Source organism: Apodemus sylvaticus, chromosome 2 (genome assembly GCF_947179515.1).
Source record: "Apodemus sylvaticus chromosome 2, mApoSyl1.1, whole genome shotgun sequence".
NCBI lineage: Eukaryota > Metazoa > Chordata > Mammalia > Rodentia > Muridae > Apodemus > Apodemus sylvaticus.
The window spans coordinates 48,386,254-48,408,482 of NC_067473.1; the positions used below are offsets into that span (position 1 = coordinate 48,386,254).

The following is a 22,229-nucleotide window of genomic DNA, read 5'->3' on the forward strand; positions in this document are numbered from 1 at the left end:
ACACAGAGCAGAGGGAAAGGAAGACAGATCCAGAGTCAGCAGTCGATTTGTTCCGTTGGAAGAACTGCATTCCTGAGAGAAATGGTCAGTTGTAAGAACAAGGAAGACCTAGATACTCCTCATCCATTTATTAACTCCTTCACTCACCATTCAAGGTATATGTGGGAACCCCAGATCATTCGGACATTCTTCTCCAGACACCAAGGTTGCACCCTAGCTCTCTGATCTAGTCTACTTGCAGTCGATGTTCAAGAGGCAATGGGCCAGTTTATACTAAATAAATAAGTACCATTTGAATCTATTTGGTGAAGAAGATCCCAGACACGCACATTGGTCTGCAAGGAGACAGTTCTGCCAGCATTAGGGAGGATGCGCTGTAGAGCCTGGGTCCTTCTTACATCTATCCCCCCTCTTTGTCCTGTTCCAAAACAGTCCTAAGTCTGCTTATCCAGAATTTGTTGTTGGTGGTGGTTTTGTTTTGATATTTTGACAAGGTCCCATCCTTGAAACTCAAGGCTTGAAACTCGAGAGCTCCTACCTCAGCCTCCTGAGTGCTGGTACTACAAAGGCTATACCACCCAACAAGGCTCATTACAACAAAATGAACAAAATCCTCACAATGTTACAGTCTCGGTGCAGTCTGTCCTGAGATCGGAGACCTTAGCTATCCGAATATTTAGATCTGTCTTTCAAGATTATCTGACCTTGAAAGCTGAGAAGATGCACATTCAACTGTATCTGGAAATTGCTTGCAGACCTTGCTTCTGTTTCTCCCCTTTAAAAAAAAACTCAGTGCTGTGTCAAGTGTCAGAAGGAATGCATTGGGCTTGGCAGAACTGCTAACTAATAATAATTTCATATTGCTTAGTCACCCCACTGTCGGACTATTTTCAGCTTCTATACTTAACTAAATTTCCTGCCTTTCACCAAAGGAGCTAACTTAACGTTAAAGAGATATATTTACTTTTCTAATTAGATATCTTTTTTGTTTGTTTGTTTTTTAGATATCTTTTTAAAAAGCATAGTGAATACTTACTTTCATTTTGTATAGTATCCTCAGGGGAGACAGGCTGGTCAAAAGCAGTGACTTGTAACAGGGTGGACAGAAATGGTCAGAGGAATTAATGGGCATCTACAGAAGTGCTAGTCCTAGGTATAACAGACGTTAAGATGGTCCTCATCTCCAATGTGCCAATGATGTTCTGAGAGCAGCAGACCTGGCATCCAAGGACTGACGATGAAAGGATCTGTGCTGACCGATCCCCTTTGCTTCAGTTGAGTTCTAAGGTTCTAATGTGCTGGGTAAAATAAGGAGGCTGAGTTAGTATCCATTGGATACTAGCAGGATGAAAGATGAAGCGCCCTTCTGGAGACAGCACTGCAAAGTCAAAGTTAGGAAGCCTAAACACTCAAGGGGCAGGTAATTAAAGTTTCAACAGAATCTCTGAAGTTAATAGGATGGAGTTTACATATACATGGATTAAGATCTTAAGTATTTGCGTGTATTTACCAAGAGAAGGTAAATATATTGGGTTTTTTTCATTTTGCATTTGTTATGTTATCGCACCTATTGCTCTGAATCCTTGTTGAGACTGAGAGATCACCTCTTTTAAAATTATTTGCAGATATGGATATTGATGATGAGCCTAACGATGACCATCTTGCAAGTTATGACATTCAGCTCTGTATTCAGGAATCCATTGAAGCCAGCCAAGCTGTATTCCATCCTGAAAGGTAGCGTTCTCACCAATTCCCCTCAGCATGTTTCCATGTTTCTTTATGGCAACCACTTGCTGTGAGAATCAGTCCGTCTCTATAAAAATGCTTATTTCCCTCACGACACTCCTTACTCTTTTTATGATGTGAGGCCTAACAACTTAAAAGTGCCAACTTTGCAAATATTTTAATAATCTGTTCTACAAATATGCGGCTCATGTAGAAAATGGAAATTTCCCAAGTGGGAATTCCACAGCTGAATTTGTTTGGAGATTGCCTATAATTTAAATTATAAATTATAAATTTAATTATTAAATTATAAATTTATAAAATTAAATTATAAATTTAAATCCTCTGCGGCCTTCAGAGGAACAATACGTAGATCTTGAACACATTTGTGATGACTGTAAAATACACAGACAGAGGTCTGTATGTATGCCAGCTGCCACCTTGTCAGCTAGCTAACCCTTGTGAGTAGATACATTAAACCATACATAAAATTGACGTTACAAGCATAGTAACAACAGAATCTAAAACTGCAAAAACAAGTACTTGTTATACATGACATATCATGAAAAATTAGGCCTTGGTTAACCTTTACATTCTATGATCGTGCTTAGAATTTTATAGTCTGGAACTTACTAGTGCTTATGAGTATACTCATTGCTATGAAATTATTGCTTTTGAGTTGTGTGTGAAGTGCATGTGTATCTGTGTGCTTTGTGCTGTGCTGTGTGTGTGTGTGTACAGTGTATGTGTGTGTGTGTGTGTGTGTGTGTGTGTGTGCTTGCATGCACTCATGAGCACAGTAGCACACCCCTCTGAAAAGGTCAGAGGTTAATATTGAGTGGCTTCTTCTTACCTTTCTGTTTAAAATGGGATCTCTCACTGTATCTGGCATTTAGCTAGACTGCCTAGCTGGGCAAGCCCCGGGCATCCCCTTGCCTTTACCTGGGATCTCAGGCATGGGCTGAGGAATATGGATTCAGGTCCTTATGCCTCTACCAGCTAGCTATCTTTCCAACTCTTCTACTCTTGAACTTTTGAAAGGGAACACAGAACTAGATCATATAAATCTTTTAACTTTTAAAAGGGTACCGTACAATATATGATGGTCTTTAAACTTTTTCATAGTATTGAAACCTCAGACTGATTTTTGGCTCTGAGCACTCCCCACATGACATTCAGAAACCTGTAATGTTAGCAGACACTTCTGCTGAGGAAAGCTACTACCTGTGTTATGAAGTTCCTGTTTCCATCTAAGAAGCAATGTGCCACACAATTGCCCCATGAGCTTAACTCCGGACTGCTGGGTCACTGAACAGGAGTATATTCAGTAAATGTTCTGTCTGTTAATCAATTGGTTAAATACTTCTAACATGCACACGGGCTATCAACTCTCAGTATCTCTCAGCAATTACTAAGAGCCAGGTAACATTTACTGAGCACAGAGTTTTGAAAATAGGAAGAGTCTTCTTATTTAATCCCACCCAGATGAAGAAAACAACAACCAGAAAGGCTAACATGCTTTTCCAGAGCCATGAAGTCGGGCTATGACCTGCACCCAACCCCTTGATTCTGACAACAGTCATTTATCCTATTTCTATTACTTGGAAAGACTGCGCCCCCACAAAACCTCTTAATCCTGTACTTTTGCTCTCTTTACTAGTGTATTCTGTGTCTGGCTTCGGTGAGATTTTCAAGTGGAGAAATTCAGCTATATGATTTTCTTGAAAATTGATATGATTACAGATGTTTATAAAAACTCAAGTGTACTGTTTAGATCCTCAAAATGCATCACCAGGACAAATGAGGTTTGATTGTTTTTCTTTTTCTCTGCTAGATTGGTACAACTAAGTGACCAAAACAGAAAGCTCGTGAAGGCCATTAGGCAAGGTGAGTGGGCATGGATGCTACAAGGGGGCAGAACTGAGTGTTCACCTCCTCAGGGCCAGTGTGTAACACATCCATACATTTTGTGTAGGTCACATTTTTGAGCTCCAGGAGTATGTGCAATATAAATATGCACTCGAAGAAGCAGATGAGAAAGGATGGTTCCCATTGCATGAAGCTGTAGTTCAACCCATTCAACAGATACTTGAGACCGTTCTGGATGGTAAGAAAACACGCAAAAACTAGAGCAAAAATGTAGACATTGTTGTTGTACCAACTGAACATAGCAAAGAAAAATAAAAGGCAGAAGGAAAGTCTCCCACAGTTGGTGGCCTCTGCACCTGAACTTTTGCATCTGTTCACCTAGGAATGCTGTCAGAAAGTTACTGTCACCATGTGTGATTGATAAAAGTGTGTCCTAAGTCCCAAGTTAGTTTGTCATATCTTCTCTTATCATTTCATTTATCATTAATTATTTTAATCAATATTATGTGTATAATATTAGGTGATTTTGGCTTATATGAAAATCACAGAAGCAGATGTGGTTTTTAACTTCTCAACAAAATGTTTTCATGTCTCAGCATCCTTTAAGACACTCTGGGAATTCAAGACCTGTGATGGAGAAACACCCTTGACTCTGGCAGTCAAAGCTGGTCTGGTGGAAAATGTCAGGACGTTGCTAGAGAAAGGGGTCTGGCCCAACACCAAAAATGACAAAGGAGAGACACCTCTTCTGATTGGTAAATGATTTTTTTTTCTAGAATTTTGATAATTTGAGACAAATACAAATATTTAATAAGTGTTTTATAGAAGCCACTGAGCACTGGCTAAAATTTTGCCCAAATGCCTTCCCTTCCCCAACTTTCCTACACTCCCAGTCATATTTCACCTGCCCACGGATTTCATTAACTTGTCCCAGAAAAAGCACCGTGAAAGTTGGCTATGTAGTTTAACTCTTAATTCAGGAGGGTCCTAAATTATTAGTTCAGTGGCACCATAGGTGTCAAATCTAAAGGAATACCCTTGAGATGGGGTCAGGCTGAAAGGGAGAGTTGTATGTGCAAGATGCTGCCAGAGAATGTTCTAGAGAGGGGATGACCAAGAAAAAAGAAAGAAAGAAAGAAAGAAAGAAAGAAAGAAAGAAAGAAAGAAAGAAAGAAAGAAAGAAAGAAAGAAAGAAAGAAAGAAAGAAAGACCATTTCTCCATCAGAACAGTCAAAGGAGACTGAAGAGAAGAGGAGCTGGGGACAACACTGAGCTTGGCCCCCAACAGCACTGTACAGTGTTACAGTGTTAAGAGGTTACAGCAGTGGCACTGTGTAGAAAGGGTGGCATTGACACTTGCTGTGCATCAGCTTCTCAGTGTGTGTCTCTTACTAATGTTGAATAAGAATCTGATGACTGGCTGAGTAGTGGTGCTCCATGTTCTTTAATTCCAGCACTTGGGAAGCAGAGGCAGGCAGGCTTCTGAGTCTGAGGGCGGGTTGGTCTACAGAACAGGAAACCAGGACAACACAGAGAAACCCTGTCTTGAAAAACAAACAAACAAACAAACAAACAATAACAACAAAAAGAATCTGATGACTGAAGAACAAAGAGGTGAGCCTGACTGTGTAGGACCCAAGATAACATTGGCTTTCCTGAGGGACGTGTGGATGGAATAAGAAGTTGTTGGGGTTTGGTACCTGAGATCTGTGGGTTTGGTACCTGACATCTGTGGACTTATATCTTGGCTGTGAAGCTATGATAAGGGACTTAGTAGTTCCCCAAGAAAAGAGAAGTCATATTAAGCCAGATGCGCTGCTGGGCATTCTGGCTATAAAGACAAATTGATTACCCTTTTGCTTAAAATTTGTTGAAGCGATAAATACACATAAGTTGAAATTTAATGTAAATGCTACAAAGGAAGCACATACTGAAAGTAAATTAAGGGAATTTTAAAGAAGTCATTGTATCTGAAAACATTAAGGGCCTTAATTTCCTGAACTGTCCTGAGAAATACAGAGACAGCACCAATAGGACTTTAATAAGAAAATGGATTATCCATGGGAGTTTATCAATTTTGCTCTTGGGCTACTTTGAAATCTGTGGCTCATGGATCATTAACACACAAAGAAGAGATATGAGGGGGAATGGTCCTTTATGTAAGTCCATTTCTAACAATTTTCTTGACTTAATCTTTTATTTTTGTGTCTATTAATGAAGTATGCTCAGATGGCAAAAATAATTGGTCCTTAAATCGACCCAGGACTCTTCCTCCAGCTCAGCCATCTGGCTCTGACTTGCAATGCTAGATGCAATACAGTCGTGTTAGCGTTCCTTGATGAGTAGCAAAGTATCAGATTTGTGGCAATCTGACACTTATGATGTTTTTTGCCCTTGGATGGACTCTGTGTTCATTGAGGGGATGTGGTGTCACCTTTCCTCTGCTGGATTGCCATGTTTGCCCTAGCCAGCACAGCTGGGTGTGGAAGAAGCTCTGAGAACTGTTTGTCCTGGGGTCTCACATGCACAGGTCTCCTTTCTCCACAACTCTCCACATTTACACGTCAGTTCAAGTCACTTCCGATAGTTTACCTCACAAGTCAAAGTGCACCCTCCTCTGCTCAATCCTCTTTCACGTTCTCTGTCCTTACCCAAACGTCTCAGAGTTCCCCTCTCTGTGCGTTTTCTGAGTCAGAAAAATCACTTGAAGATGCTATGTAAGTTACTAATAAAAGTTATGTATTCAGAAAAAGAAAGAAAATGACAAAGTAGAAATAAACATGGAAGGGTTGGAGAGATGTCTCAGCGATTAAAGGCTAGGCTCACAACCAAAAATATAAGAAATAAACAGAGGAAACCACAGATTTCCAAGGATATCTTAAATAATACTAAGTCTAATTAAATAGAATTCTAATTAAAACTTTGACTATGTGAACCATATAACTAATTCTGTTTTGTTTTGTTTTGTTTGTTTTGTTTCCAAGACAGGGTTTCTCTGTGTAGCCCTGGCTGTCCTAGAACTCACTCTGTAGACCAGGATGGCCTCAAACTCAGAAATCTGCCTGCCTCTGCCTCCCAAGTCCTGGGATTAAAGGTGTGAGCCACCACTGCCCAGCTAACTAATTCTAATAAAGCAATTGAAATCTGATTTTCAAATTCAAATTTATGCATAAATACTCACAGATAAAAGAGTGTTATAAAACTATACATAAGCTCACATTTTATTATCAACTGTATTAAACTAATAATGTGCCTTATGGGTTTAATTATTTCAGTTGGTTATTAGTTTAGACAATCTTTACATGTTATCTGTAAAGGATGAATCCCCACTTTTGGAATTATTATTTCTATGGAAAATACATTCTTCCAAAGTATTAAATAAGAAGTGAAAATGTAAATTTTAAGAAAGTACTTTAATTGAAGATCCCCTGCATACACTTTTTGTTTTCATGAAGAAAGGTTAACCATGCTAATAGAATCTTCAAGAAGGAAGTAGAAAAGCAAGAAACCCGTTATCATGAGATTTTTCCTCCCAAAGTTTAAAATTCTGAAGCAATAACAGTAAGATTAAATCAAGCTCACCCCTCTTGGCAGTGATGGCAGCTAGGATGAGGTAATGCGTCTTAGAATGGTAGTAGCAGGTGGGGAGTTCAGGAAGAGGCGTTTTATCAGTATCTAGTGTAAGGGAAGAGATGCATTTCACCTTCCTCTTCTGAGGTAGGGTCCAGCTCTTCACCCATTCCTTGTATGAAGTACAATTTGCTGATGAATACTATCTTTGATAAGGAAAAATATTTGTTTCAATGGCAAAGAAACCAGATAAATCTTTATTTATGGAGAACATCCTATAAATAATACCAACCAATACTAAGAATAATTTATTATGCTCATATTTTAAACTATACAAAATGGTTCACATACATTATTTAATTGTACAACATACATAATATGTTCCCAATTTTTTTTTGCAAAGAGATTGAAGTTTGGAATGAGTACACACAAAATTCTACCTTGGTGATGAACACTTTTCGTGAAATTCTTACTCACTCTGAGTCCTGAAGACTCAGAATGCGCAAATAGAAATTTGGGCATGAGAAAGCAAAAGCCCATGATAAAGGATATCCTTTCATAGAAGAAACGGAATGGCTTCTACCTATTTTGATATTAGTTTATATAAATTAGTTCCATATAAAGTCTTCGTGTTGATAAGGCACCTTCTTATTAATCTTCCTGTTCAAGCTATAAAGAGGGGCTCCTATGACATGGTCTCTGCACTGATTAAATACAACACCAGCCTTGACCAGCCCTGCGTCAAACGGTGGTCAGCAATGCATGAAGCAGCTAAGCAAGGCCGCAAAGATATTATTACTTTGCTACTGAACCACAGAGGCAACGTTCACCTAAGAGATGGATTCGGAGTCACGCCCTTAGGAGTCGCTGCTGAGTATGGCCACTGTGATGTGTTAGAGCATCTTATTCACAAAGGTATGTATGTGTAGGGAGTTCTTCTGTCCTATTCTCAGTCTCTCTTCATTTAGCATGGGTTCCTCCTTCTCTCCTGAATAAATGGGTGGGGCTTTATCCTAGCCCCTCATTAAACCCCTGTTTCACCAGGTAAGCTCTATCCATTATGACCAGCAGAGATCTAAAAGACCAGCCCTGATTGCTTTCTCTAGAGGCAGCCTGGTTTCCACATAGATTTGGGAAGGCCTTTACCATTATCTTTGCTGGAATTCTCTTCTCTTCCACTTGCTGATGTCCCCATCCTTCTTAACCGGGATGGAAAGGTTGGGTTTATCTGTAAATCTTCTATCATTTTCTTTCCCAAATCCAACTGCCACAGAGTACCAAAGTCTGTCTTATCTTCATGCTGCCACCTGTCAGGTACTTCCTGTCTGACCAGTGTGATCATTTGCTAACTATTCTCCAGATCCCCATTCTTCCTGTCAGGGAATCCATACATAGTGCCTCTTGCTCAGGTGCAACGTCAATAATATACTCTACTCAAAACACCATTGCAATGGAATTGTTTTCCCAGGCTTATGGTTCACATCTCCAACCCTGTGCTTCCCCGTCCAGGCAACATAGAATACAGGTGTTCACTCTGCATCAATTTAGGTCAGATCCTTGCTCTCTTTTAGGATGCTATTCAGAAAAGCTCAAAGTGAGTCTCTCGAGACATTCTCACAAATCCTTTCCCATCTCTCCAACAGATGGTGTCATTCCCTACCCTTCAGACCTCAAATAGTTCAACTCTACAGCTAGGAAGAAAGAAACTCAATTCCTACCCGCTACCTCCTAGCTTCACCTCCTCTCTAGGAGACCCTTGTCTACCTACATGTCCAAACCCCAGACTCCTCACCCATAAGTGAATCACAGGATCCTCAAAGACGCTTATATGGGCAAAAGTTAGCATTTTTTTGTGTGTTTCCAAGTGAACTACATTGAATTATCACATAATCCCTGAGGAATAAGTTATATTTGTTTTCAGAGGAAGAATCAGAGACACATAAAAACCCTGTCCCAATTCAGGAAATAAGCAGCAGGTCCATTAACAGAGATGGCTCTCTTCCCTCTATGGTATGTGGTCTACTAACGCTGTCACTGCAGCTGGCTACACTGTATGTCCTCTGATTATCTGATCCTTTGATTTTATGTGGCCCTAAGATGAATAAGTAGTATTTATGCCCTGTAGGTAGCCATAAATATTTTGTTGATTGAAAGAATGCTACCTGTTATCACCAAATTAAAAAGTCTCGTGATCATATTGCTCAAAGCATGGGTCCATTGTGGCACCTGACTTGTTTTCACTCACGTTTTTGTGACTCCCTCTCCTTGAAAGTTTAATGAAATGAAGCATGTTGCCTAGCTGTTATTGAACAGTTTGGCTTTTATCAGAAAGAAAAAAAAAAGACAGACTACTTTAGCAGGCTCTCTTAACACTGCTCAGCTGTCTAAGCCACGTGCTTTGCACTGCCAGGTGGTGATGTGTTTGCTTTGGCGGATGATGGGGCATCTGTGCTGTTCGAGGCAGCTGGAGGAGGAAACCCTGACTGCATCTCCCTCCTGCTGAAGTATGGAGGAAGCGGCAACGTGCCCAACAGAGCAGGGCATCTTCCCATACACCGGGCTGCCTATGAGGGGCATTATCTGTAAGTAAGATACTGAGGCAATCGCTTTAAGTTATAAAACACTAAGGTTTGTCTACAGTACAATCTCTTGTTATATGATACTCCCCAAATCTCAAAGGGAAATATCCACACGGTTTTTTTTTATTCCAATGCTTATAAATGATTTCATAGCTTTTCCTCTTTCATTCTATGCTCTTGACCTTCACAGAATGCATTTATAACATTCTTTAAATAAAAAGTATTCCTTGTAGAAGAATAAAGTTGTAATTGATAAATCTTCACCAACTGGCATTTCTGTATTTAAAAAAAAGGTTCAACAAATGACTACAAAGTCTCTGAACATTTTGCCATTGACTAAGGATTACAATTTGTAATGATGCTGTGTTGTACTTCAGTTATTTCCTTGCACTGCAGGATGTATATGATACTGCACTGGTGAATACATTGTTAAATAGAAAAGATTCATTTCATTGTAACTTAGATTGAGTGGAACTTTCAACCCCAAAATGTTATAAGCAACACAGTAATAGAAACCTAGAATCACAACATTAAACTATCCACTAAGAGAAGATGGTTTTAAGAAATTAAAAATATGTTACAAGTTCAAAAACCTTGAGACAGCTTGGCTTTATTATTTCTGCTAGACACACTGGCAAAGTTAAAGGGCCAGTGACGCATAATTGATGCGAAGTGACATGTTGTTAAAGTTTACCTGGATTTACTCCCAGTGTTCATAAATTCACACATGATAGCTCTGAATTAGGCACAGGAGATCAAGTTATCCTTGCCTGTGGCTCTCCTGAGTGTCTACATGGTTAGTGAAGTGTGAAGTTCACAAGCATTCATCACATGTATTTAGAAACATGAGCTAGGAACAGTTATTTCATCTGGGTGGATACAAGTTTGGTGGAATACTGAAGATTCTGCTTTTCACTAAGAATTCATTATGAGCTGTATAGGAGACAGAATGTGCATGGGCAATATTAGTAGATGGCTTAAGAAAAATCAATAAGATAGAAGGGATGAATAAGAATCAAAAGATTAAAACTCCATCCCTTCCTTTTGCACAGAATGTAGGACCTTGGACAAGTCCTGGTTCTCCTTAAGTCTTTATATTTTTTGTCTTTAAATGGCTATGCTTATACAGTGCCAGTCATTTGTCAAGATTGCATGGTTTCTAGTGGTCAGGATTATGCAGTGTGCTTCTACACCATCACAGGAGATGACTCTCTTTGGCAAATTTTGCAGTCACGTCTATTGATTTACAAACTTTATTGTCAAGAGGCAAAACTGTGGGGAAAGCCCCGAGGACTCAAAGCTAGAACCAAACATGGAAGATCCAGGATGCTACTTGAGAATATTTAGCATGGGAAACTAAATCAGAACTCAACCGAATCACAGTAAATTAAACGGGAGTCTCTGGACTCCCAAAGGTTAAACAAGTCTCACAAAGTTATGAAGAGGAAATATGGAAAACAAAACAAAGTGAATTCACTTGCCCAATGAGAAAGTTTTATTTTCTTTATGCAATGGTGTATTTAAGGAGGTATTTTCCCCCCTCTAGTGCTCTGAAATATCTTATCCCAGTGACATCCAAACACGCCATTCAGAAAAGTGGCCTAACTCCAATTCACTCAGCAGCAGACGGACAAAATGCCCAGTGCCTGGAATTGCTCATCGATAACGGTTTTGATGTCAACGCCCTGCTTGCTGACCACATTTCCCAGAGCTACGATGATGAGAGAAAGACTGCACTATATTTTGCCGTCTCAAATAATGATATCCACTGCACAGAAGTCCTTCTGGCTGCAGGGGCAGACCCCAACTTAGATCCCCTCAACTGTCTCCTTGTGGCCGTGAGGGCAAATAGACATGAGATCGTCCGACTGCTTCTCTCCTATGGGGCTAATGTCAATTGTTATTTTATGCATGTGAATGACACTCGATTCCCCAGTGCCATTCAATATGCCCTAAACGATGAGCTTATGCTGAGGCTCCTGCTGAATAACGGTTACCAAGTGGAGCTATGTTTTGACTGCATGCACGGAGACATCTTTGGAAATTCCTTTGTGTGGTCAGAGACAGAGGAGGAGGGACTGCCAGGATGGACATCTTGCATAATAAAAGATAATCCGGTGAGTTCCTTCCCTTATTTGTTTTGGATCAGTACCTCAATACATTTTTCTCTGGAACTGTTAAGTTTTGATTTTTTAAAAATCCTTTTGATTTATTCATTGACAGCCAAAGTAGATCAAGAGTATGATGTTTAATTTTTAGTTATTTATAAAATATCCAATTTTTTCCCTGTTACTGATTCCTAGATATATACCATTGTGGTCCTAAAATATAATTGAAATGGCTTTAGTATTATTAATAGTATTAAGTCTTGTTTTATAGCTGAATGTATAATCTATTCTGGGAGATATTTTATGTTCTAAGTAAAGTACACAATCTCCCAGTTTGACCCATAAAATGTCACTCATTTGAGTATGTTAGAGCAAAGAAAATAAATTTTAATTTATACGCTTCTCAGTTTTTACTTATTACTGTAGACAGATAAGCATAAAGAGGGCCAGGAAACAAGGCTATATCTTGTCTTGGGTTGGAAAAACAGTGTCATAGAATTTTAAAATGCAATTATTCACCTGTGCCTACTTGGTGGAATATTAGAACTATAGAGAAAAAGAAATCTTCTATGTCATGTTCACTGTGATCCCAACAGAAGCATGAAAATGCATTTAGTACTATTAGTTCAAAGTAATAATAATTCTAATGGCATTACTTTTTCTTTTGTCATCATAATCATGAGTATTTTCTTTCTTGTAAAAAGACAGAGTAACTTTTCATATAATGCTGATCATACATATGATATATTAAAATACCACTAAATCATCTGTTATCATTTTTCTCAGTTCTGTGAGTTTATTACAGTTCCGTGGATGAAGCACCTGGTGGGCAGCATTGTCCGGATACTGATAGATTACATGGATTATGTCCCTCTGTGTGCAAAACTGAAATCTGTGTTAGAAGTACAGAGAGAATGGCCAGAAATACGCCAAATAATAGGTAAAAACAAATATTTCCTTTACTTTAAATTGTATTTGCTTCATGTGTGTGTGTGTGTGTGTGTGTGTGTGTGTGTGTGTGTTATTGTGAATGTGATTATGAGTGTGTTTTTCTATCCTTGGAGAAGCTTACAATTAGCAATGACCATACTAGTTCTGAGCATCGTTCTCACACAGGATTTGGTGTGGGAATGTAAATTCCAAAAGAAAAAATAAATGATGGTTCCAGATCTGAGGAAGGAAATTTGTAAGGATGAACCCAGAGCACCTGCTCATATCATGCAGGCAAGAACCTCAGTGACTCTCAGAACTGGGTCAGAAGAGTCCAGGAGGAATCCTAAAGAGACTCTCAGTGGCCAAACAAGACCATTCAAGTTTCAAAAACACAGTTGTTTTAATGAGTAACATTAATATGCCCAAAATGTCTAAATACATGATACCTTAAAAACTGATCATTTCAGAGGGTTTATAGAAAACCAACTTACCTTGAAATTTGTTAGAAACACATAAGCCATTTTTTCTGCCTTGTTTATATGAACCATGTCACAAGTAACCAAAAGTAGATGAGCAAAAAAAAAAAAAAAAAATCTCTTCCTGTAGTGTCTCAAATAATAAGTAAAAATTTATGTAACTATCATTTTATACTCTGAATAAACAAATAGATATGTTTTCTATACCTTGACTATTGCCAGTAACATATTATGGAGGTCCCAGAGAAGAGAAAATCATTTGCCAAAGAGATCAGACATAAGTAGGCTTGTCTCTGGATTTAGTTACCAGCTTTCAAAAAATAGAGGAGAATGGAGCTACACTGTGGCAATACACTCCAACCATGGGAAAACATAGGAATGTGGGTTCTTTAATGATTAAGTGACACAATAAAAATGGATAGAGAAAGAACTTAAAGACCATAAGCTATTTAAACAATATTCTGTAACTTTTTAACCCTCCAGCCAAAGGAGAGCCCCAGACGATTGGCATCTGATGTTGACTGCTGACCTACATATTCGCACATTCATTCACTTAACTGCCACACTCATGTGTCACACACACACAAACATAACAAGAAGAAGCATTAGGAGCTATTTACTTCAAGGATAAAAGCCATCACATTTTGTTATACTTGATTATAAATTTTAAAGTACATTTTTTTATTACTAAAGCAAAGGCATAGGCCCATAATCCCAGCATTTGGAGGCCAAGGCAGGAAGGTCACATTTTTTTTGTCAGTCCAATACTTAGCATAGGTACAGATCACTTAGATGATGAGACTTCAAAGGGGTGACTGCTGTACACACAAGAATTGTGGTTTATGGGAGAAGGGGGAATGAAGGTTGTAAGGCTGTGCAACCATCTTCTGTGGCTGACGAAGTTCTATTTCATGACCTATGAGGTAGGAGAAGTTGTTCGTCTACATGATACTTGCAATGCATGAACCTATGTGTGTATGCAGTTAGTCCCATGTTTAAAATTTCAGAAGGCTTAAATAGTTTGTCTATTTCAACATGACAACACAACTAAAGTACAAATAAATTAATTTCTTAAAGTTTTGAGCATAACCCCAAAGCCAGGGGTTGAGCCTTGCGTGTCTTAATAACAGAGGCTTTTCCTGCAGTAATCACTGTCATCTCTGTCATAAGTAGCACAGATCTATGTGTGCCACTGTAAATGGGGTTCTAGTTGTGATGAGTTTAGAAAGATACTCCAGGTAAGAGTGATGTTAGGATGCTTTTCTGAGATTTCAGTGGTATATTTCTGCAGCAGCTTCAGCTGGTTGCTGTGAGCCTGCTAAGCCACTGGGTGTCAGTCCTCCTCCAGCTACAGGTAAGGTGGCTTGTTTGTCAAGGCACAAAATAAAACTGCAACTTACACAACATGGGAAGGTACCTATTTTGATCATAGTCTTTTTGCCTCACGTTTGTAGAAAATGGCCTAATTTATTTGAGATGGGGATTTGCCCTGTAGCCCAGTCCAGTCGGAAACTCTTGTTTGTAACTCAGGCTGACCTCAAACCTATGACCTTCCTGCCTTGTCCTCCAAATGTTGGGATTATAGGTACATGCCACCAAGGCTAACTTTGTTTTAATATTAAAAGAATGTAGATTGAAACTTTATAATCAAATATAGCAAAATTTATCACTTTCATATTTCCTAAGGTTTATTTTTATTATGTTTCTGTGTGTGTACCCACATAAGCGTAGCACTTCAAGTGAGTGTGTGTGTGTGTGTGTGTGTGTGTGTAGGTCAGAAGTGAACATCAGATGTCATTCCTCTGGGGCTTTCTGATTAAGTAGACAAGCTGGCCAGTGAGCTTCCAATATCTACCTGTTTCTGCCTTTCTAATAAATTGAACTCTTAGAACAGCAAATATTTTAGCTACTTAGCTGCCCCCCTCCCCCAACATTTATTGAATGTTATAGCCCAATGTATCAAAGATTTTTCTAGTAGTTTATATGAACTGTTTAGCCTTCAGACACTCCTATGAAGTAGATACTATTGTTACCAACCTTACATAAACGAGAATACTAATTATAGGGGTTAATCCTCTGTGCAAGGTCATACAAAGTAACACAGGCAGGGTGTTAATCCCAGCTGACTGAGTCCAGAGCCAGCATTTACTCATGTTCTTGTTCTATGCTGCCCTTTCACAGGTTCTTTTTATCCGTATAAAACATCAGTGTTATAATCCTAAGAAAGAGTGAGCAGTTGAAAAATATATTTACATATCACCAGATCTGTAAATGTTAGTATCTAGTGTGTTGCAGACACTGGAAACAAGCCTCAGATTGAATCGTGAATGATTTATGAAATTGTCTAGTGATGTTTTACTAATAATTATTCATCAGAAAAACTAGTAGAAAAGAGAGGAAATAAAGAAATATGTCCAAATAATATTTAGTTCTAAAATAAAACAAAGAAGAAATGTAGGACCATTCGCTATTTAACATCCAATCTATTTGTTTATTTAACAAATTGGACACCTACTGAGAGCCAGACTGGCTCCTGGCACAGACACAGACGGAATTCCTGCCCTCACGGAGCTCAGATCATGAGGCAAGGACTAGAGTACTTAATTGAAATGTGAATTGAGGTCAGCGTCATCAGCTGCTAAAGTGCCTATTTTCAGAAATACACTGCATGCTACTCTGAGACAATCTGTAGCTAACATGTGAAGCCAATAAAACTTTCAAATTTTCTGCTTGTTTCCCCATTTATTTTAGAGAATCCTTGCTCCTTAAAGCATCTGTGCCGATTAAAAATTCGCAGAGTTATGGGACTCCAGCGACTCTGCCAGCCAGCCTCCATGGAGAAGCTTCCTCTCCCATCAGCGATACGAAGATACTTATTATTTAAAGAATATGATCTCTACGGACAATCACTAAAGTTAATATAACTTTAAAATGATATTTTTAAAATGTGATCCCTAAAGTATTTTTTTTTAAATGTGATTCCCCTAGAGAAGTCACTGGAATCATTTTTGTATTCTTAAGTGTATTTAACACCACTGAGAATTTTGTAGCTGTGTCATGTCCCTATGGGAAGAACATGTACACTTTTAAAGACTTTTAAGCTTCTAAGACAAGTAATATGCTGTATTTGAATTTCTATTGATTGTCTTTAGTTGTTATGAGTCTTCAAATTCTCCCTATCAACTGAATATCAATGACTAAGAGTCTAGGCTTAACAGGTAAATAACTGTTCTCTCACCCCCGCCCCGCACACATATGCCAGAAGCTGCCCTGCCTATTATTAGAACCACTACTCTAGAAGAGCTCCTTTGTGCGTGCAGATTTGCCCTGTAATCCAGCCTCTCCTGAGCTCCTTGGCCCAGTCCCTAACAACTTCCTTGCTGCTAAATTCTATAAACAACTTTCGCTCCCTTTCCTGATGGTTCTTGCAGCATCTAACTCCATTTCCTGTTAGTCCTTGGGTTTTGCCATACTGATATCCCGCTCTTTCCCCTCTCTCCCTGTTTCTCTAAGCTGCTCCTCTTCCTGCAGGCCTCTAGTGATGGGTCCTTTGTCCTTTTCTGATAAGCTGTTTTCTCTGGGAAATTCCATTCACTAACTGTGGTTGTGATCCGTTTGCTGGGAACCCTAATGTTTACAGCTGAAGTTCAACCTTTTCTCTCCTATGCTTCAGACCTGTTGGACATTGACCTAATAGACCTCTAAACACAAAGATTTCTGTAGTGCAACACGTCCTCAAATCCTTCCTTCACAGAACACTTGTCTCTTACATTCTGCACTTCAATATTAGCACAGTTAATTCTGTTTCCAAATGAAAGACTTGGCATCTGTCTTGACACACACTCCCATCCCTATTTTCTCACACAGCATGCAAACTCAGCAAATGCCACTGGGTTTCTCTCTTAAATCCACCATTTCCTGCTCAGTCCCACAAATTCCACTATGCATCTGTCTGTGTTCTTCCTCTTACTGAGACAGTACAGTGCCACTTACCCAACTCCCTGGTCTTTCTTTTCTCTGTCCTTTACAGAGTCCACACACAGCATTTCAGAATGAACTTTCAGAGACTTTAATATAGCTCATTCCCTTGCTGAAAATAACTCCCTATTATTTTGGGATAAAAATCTCACATTCTCCCAGGCCCTTCCTGCTTTAATGCACCCTCTGTAGCCTATCTGCATATCCCCAACCCCTTTTGGCGATGTCATCGTGACACATCTTCAACAGCAATTCCTAGGCCTTATGGAATTGTAAGACCAGAGGTTTTCATTTTATTAATAAAAAATAAGGTCTTCTTTTTAAAGGATACCAACTATTATCACCAATTCAGTTTGAAGGGGGCTTATTCTTTAGAATGCTAGAAAACGACATGGTGGTAAGCTCACTCATTAAAATGGATTGCCATTTGCTTTGAAAAGACAGACCACGCTGTTATCTGTTCACTGACAAGCAAAACTTCACTGTGGTCCACAAGTGTCTGAGTCTCTTTGATGGGAACCATTGTGAACCTCAGGACCTTTACATTTCCTTCACCCTCTCTCTCTAAAGTGTTCTTTCCTCTCTTTTCTGCCTCTCTCCCACTGATTAACTGATGCTTACACTGCAGATCCTGACTCAACTGTGGCTTCCTCTGGATGAAAGCCACTGAGGAGAGCTGCTCATGTGGTATTGTAGCACTTTATTTCACACTAGACTGGAAGCTCCAAGAGGGCAGGGTCGTGTCTGCTTTATTTCCCAGTATGTCCTCAAAGCCAAACACACGTCCTAGAATGTGAATATTATATAAGAACCAGACCAAAATAAGCAGTGACTTGGTGGTAATATGATAGGCTAGAGTTTCAACTTGGTGTGTAAACCCAGTAATATACTTATTTAAATTGTTTATTCTTTCATTTGTAATAGTGTTTTTTAACATTTATTTTATCATAAAAGTAAATATTCTTTTGGTAGTAATACCTTACTAGTTTGTAAAATTTTCTGAATTACATTTACTTTCAGTTACCTTTGAAAGATAAATAAGTCTGGAAAGAAAATTATATAATTAGTGTTTATGGTTTCAATGTATCTTCTTGAGGATTTTTTAATACAAATTATACCATAATGTATTTAGCTCAAACTGTGATGTTTCATGTACAATATATCATAATTCTTGTGTTGCTTTCTTTATTGTGCTTAAAGTCATTTATAAAATATTGCTCTAAATAAATGAAAAATAGAAATGAAGATGTGAGTCTGCTGTCTGTACAAGAACTATTTGGGTATAAAGTGTTAACTGGATACACATGGAAAAGGTTTGTAAAGTTATTGCCTTGACTTCTTGAAAGGACAAAACCTATCTTAAGACTTGGAAATGGTGACATATCTGAAGCACATTGCGACTGAGGCCTTTCCTGTAACAGGGTTCTTGGTGGTGAGAACACTAGATGGAAGGAGGAATGGATTCCTGTCTAACTAGAACTGTGTATCTCCTCCCGTGTCAGTGGCTCCCCAGAGTCAGGCTATGAAGCCAAACACTCTACACTGGGGTCAACGTCTCCATGTGCGCTGATAAGGCGGGGCATGGATGCCGTCTCCCTCGTGCTGCCAAGATGCTTGTGGCTGTGTTTAGCTCCTGTTTAGTGTCATTCAGAGAGTCTGAGTGGGAAAGAGTGAAAATGATCTCTGAGATGGGTGGGTTTGGGTGAATGTTTCTCTAGGTTGCAGTCAATTCACATTTTGATTTCTGGTTAAATATATTCAGCAGCAGCACTGAAAGTATGTTTTCTTGAAGAATATGGTTTAATGATTTAAATTGATTTCAGAAGATACTTCTGGGCAAAAGAAAGACAATGCAGAAAGGCGAGAAAACCATTACTTAAACGTGTACTACACCCTTCAATGCAGTCTTTAAAAAAAATCAGTACATGTATGTACCACACAGCATGAAAAATACAAGAAATTCATGACACAGAGAAAATAATCTTTTTAATAGTCATTGACTTTCCATTACATATTTCTATAAAAATTTGGGTTTTAAGTCCCATTATTCTGTGTACCTCTCAAATCATAAATTATTTGAATAAATAAAAATTGTATCTGTTTCAATTTATTCATTAAAAATTAGCATTACATATAAATACATAAATATATATATGTGTGTATAATACAATATGTGTATGGTAAATGAGTACTTAAGAGAACACGTGTGTGTGTGTGTGTGTGTGTGTGTGTGTGTGTGTGTGTGTATTTAATATGGGTCGTGGTGGCCCACGCCTTTAATCCCAGCACTTGGGAGGCAGAGGCAGGCGGATTTCTGAGTTCAAGGCTGGCCTGGTCTACAGAGTGAGTTCCAGGACAGCCAGAGCTACACAGAGAAACCCTGTCTTGAAAAAACAAAACACAACAACAACAACAACAAAAAATACCATGACCAAAAGCAACCTGGAGAGGAAATGGTTTATTTTATTTTATATTATATCTTGTAGCCCACCATCCAGGGAAGTCAGGGCAGGAACTCAAATCAGAAACCTAAAGCAAAAGCCATGGAGGAGTACGGCTTACTGCCTTGCTCGCTGTGGATTGCTTGGCCTTCACACTTCTGTCATCCAGGATCACTTGCCCAGGGGTAGCACTGACCACAAAGGGCTGGGCTCTCCCATATCAATCTATAATCAAGTAAATGAGTGACAGACTTGCCTATGCTAATCTTATGGAGGCATTTTGGAAAGAGTTCCTCTTTCCAAAACGCCTTTAGTGTATGTCAAAACAAAAGCAAAACTAACCAATAACATATATGAAGCAGGATCATGTACTTTGTATTAAGCAGCCATTTCCTTAAGTGGACTAAGTAAGTAAGAAAAAGACAGAAATCACAGGATCTCACTTAAATGCAGAATCTAAAAAGGCAGAAAGATGTAGAAAGTAGTAATTACCTGAAATGGGTAGCTTAGAAAGGGGACTGGTATCCATCAAGTAATATCAATTAGACATGAATATGTTGTTCAACATGGTGGCCATCTTTAAAAACAATGTTTTAATACTTTTAGTCACTTTTAATATATCTTTTATATAATTATGTCATTTATATCTTTATATAATATAGTATTATATATTTTTATAATTTTATATGATTTATATATACTTAGTTTCCTTTTTATAATGAAATACTTGAAAGTAGGCAACTTAAGGAAGGAATGGTTTGTTTTAGCTTATGGGTTGGTTTGAGACGGTTCCAGTCTTTGCGGTAGAAGAGGCATGGCCATGAGACATGAGGTTGTCTTCTCACATCTGTCTGAATGAAGAAAACCCTGAAGGTTGAAAGTTGTTTGGTACTCATCTAGTTTTATTTGGCTTGTTTATTTAGTCCAGATCCCTATCCCATGGAATAGTTTCACAAACTTTAGGGTGGGTCTTCCTTCCTACATTAATTTTTTTCTAGAAATACCCTCACAAGCCCAGAAGACAAGCCCAGAAGTGTATCTTCTAAGTGATTCTAAATTTATATAAGTTAACAATGCATATTAGGCATCACAATGTAAAGCTACTGTGGTGGTTTGTATATGTTTGGAAGTGACACTGTTAGGAGGTGTTGTCTTATTAGAGTAGGTGTGCCCTTGTTGGAGGAAGTATGCCACTCTGTAGGTGGGCTTTGAGGTCTCTGAGTGCTCAAGCTCTGCCCAGTGCAGAAAAGACTCTTCCTGGCTGCCTGTGGAACAACAACCTCCTGGCTGCCTGCAGAAGAGTCCCCTCCTCGTTGCCTTTGGATAGAGATGCAGAACTGCCATATCTTCCACCACGACGGAGGAACTAATACAGGAAATTAGTATCTTAGGCTATTGCCCTGCTGAAGATATTGAGGTGGATCATAGACTTTCTGAACTAGTTTGTAGAAGTGAGGAAGTCTGGAACTGCAAGCTAAAAATGTCCACGAGTGGCCGAGAGTGTTGATTCTGATGACAGCTTGAAAGGTGAGATGCCAATTAAAAGACAGATAATGCAAACTTGATCATGAGCTTTTACCGGAAAGTGAAGGACTACCCCTGGACCTGGGACAGATGTTATATTACTGCAAAGAGTGTGACTGCATTCTGCCCATGTCTTTCATAGTTTTTTTTTTTAAAGATTTATATATTTATTTCATGAATGCGAGTGCACTGTCACTGTCTTCAGACACACCAGAAGAGGGCATCAGATCCCCATTACAGGTGGTTGTGAGCCACCCTGTGGTTTCTGGGAATTGAACTCAGGACCTCTGGAAGAGCAGTCAGAACTCTTAACCATTGAGCCATCTCTCCAACCCTCTGCCCACGTCTTAAAGATTTGAATGACGCTAAATTAAGGAGTAATCAACTAGGTATTTCGGAGGAAGATATCTAAATACAGGATAATATCCAGGCTGTAGCATAGTTTGTACTCACTTCTGATAGCCAGAATTATGTGAGCAAATAGAGCAGAAAAATAGGAAAATATAACAAAAAAGAAATGTAAATCTAATCAAGTTAAGGACAGTTCAGTGTTGACAAAGTGGATCGAATTTTAGCTCCTATAGCCATGATCTAAGAGGTCCACACATCTTGAGCTGGCACCAAAACTTGATGTAGTAGTGTGTTTATAGGCATGCAAGATGGAAGTGTGAGAGGTCATGTAAGCTTACTCCAAACTTCAGAAAGCTTCTGAGAGCAAACAATATGTAGCAAGGTTGGATTCTACAAGGCCCCTTGAGTAGGCTTTATGTGAAGCTACGGATGTATAGCCTATGCTGCGGTGGAGACCCTGGGATAGTGGAGATGCCAGAAATCTGGATATCAACTGAGAAAAGCTGAAAGCACTAAAAGTACCAAGTGGAGGTGACCCGAGGGAGGCCGTATAGGACACAAGCAAACTGGTTGTAATGGAAGGTCTACGTAAGCCCATTAGTTCCCCAATGATTCCACATGACCTGGCTCAAGAGCCGCAATGCCTGGTACTTGCTTACTGGGTTACAGTCTTCT

At 39.0% G+C, this 22,229-nt stretch overlaps 1 protein-coding gene across 1 annotated transcript; it reads left to right on the top strand.

The window, feature by feature from the left end:
- The first annotated feature begins 1,627 nt into the window (after positions 1-1,627).
- On the top strand, positions 1,628-18,327 carry Asb15 (ankyrin repeat and SOCS box containing 15). The gene is made up of 9 exons (XM_052172447.1): positions 1,628-1,734; positions 3,560-3,612; positions 3,701-3,832; positions 4,191-4,349; positions 7,834-8,079; positions 9,575-9,746; positions 11,290-11,860; positions 12,638-12,791; positions 16,012-18,327. The coding sequence occupies exons 1-9, from the start codon at positions 1,628-1,630 to the stop codon at positions 16,182-16,184; spliced, it is 1,767 nt and encodes a 588-aa protein (XP_052028407.1). The 3' UTR covers positions 16,185-18,327.
- The last annotated feature ends 3,902 nt before the right edge of the window (positions 18,328-22,229 follow it).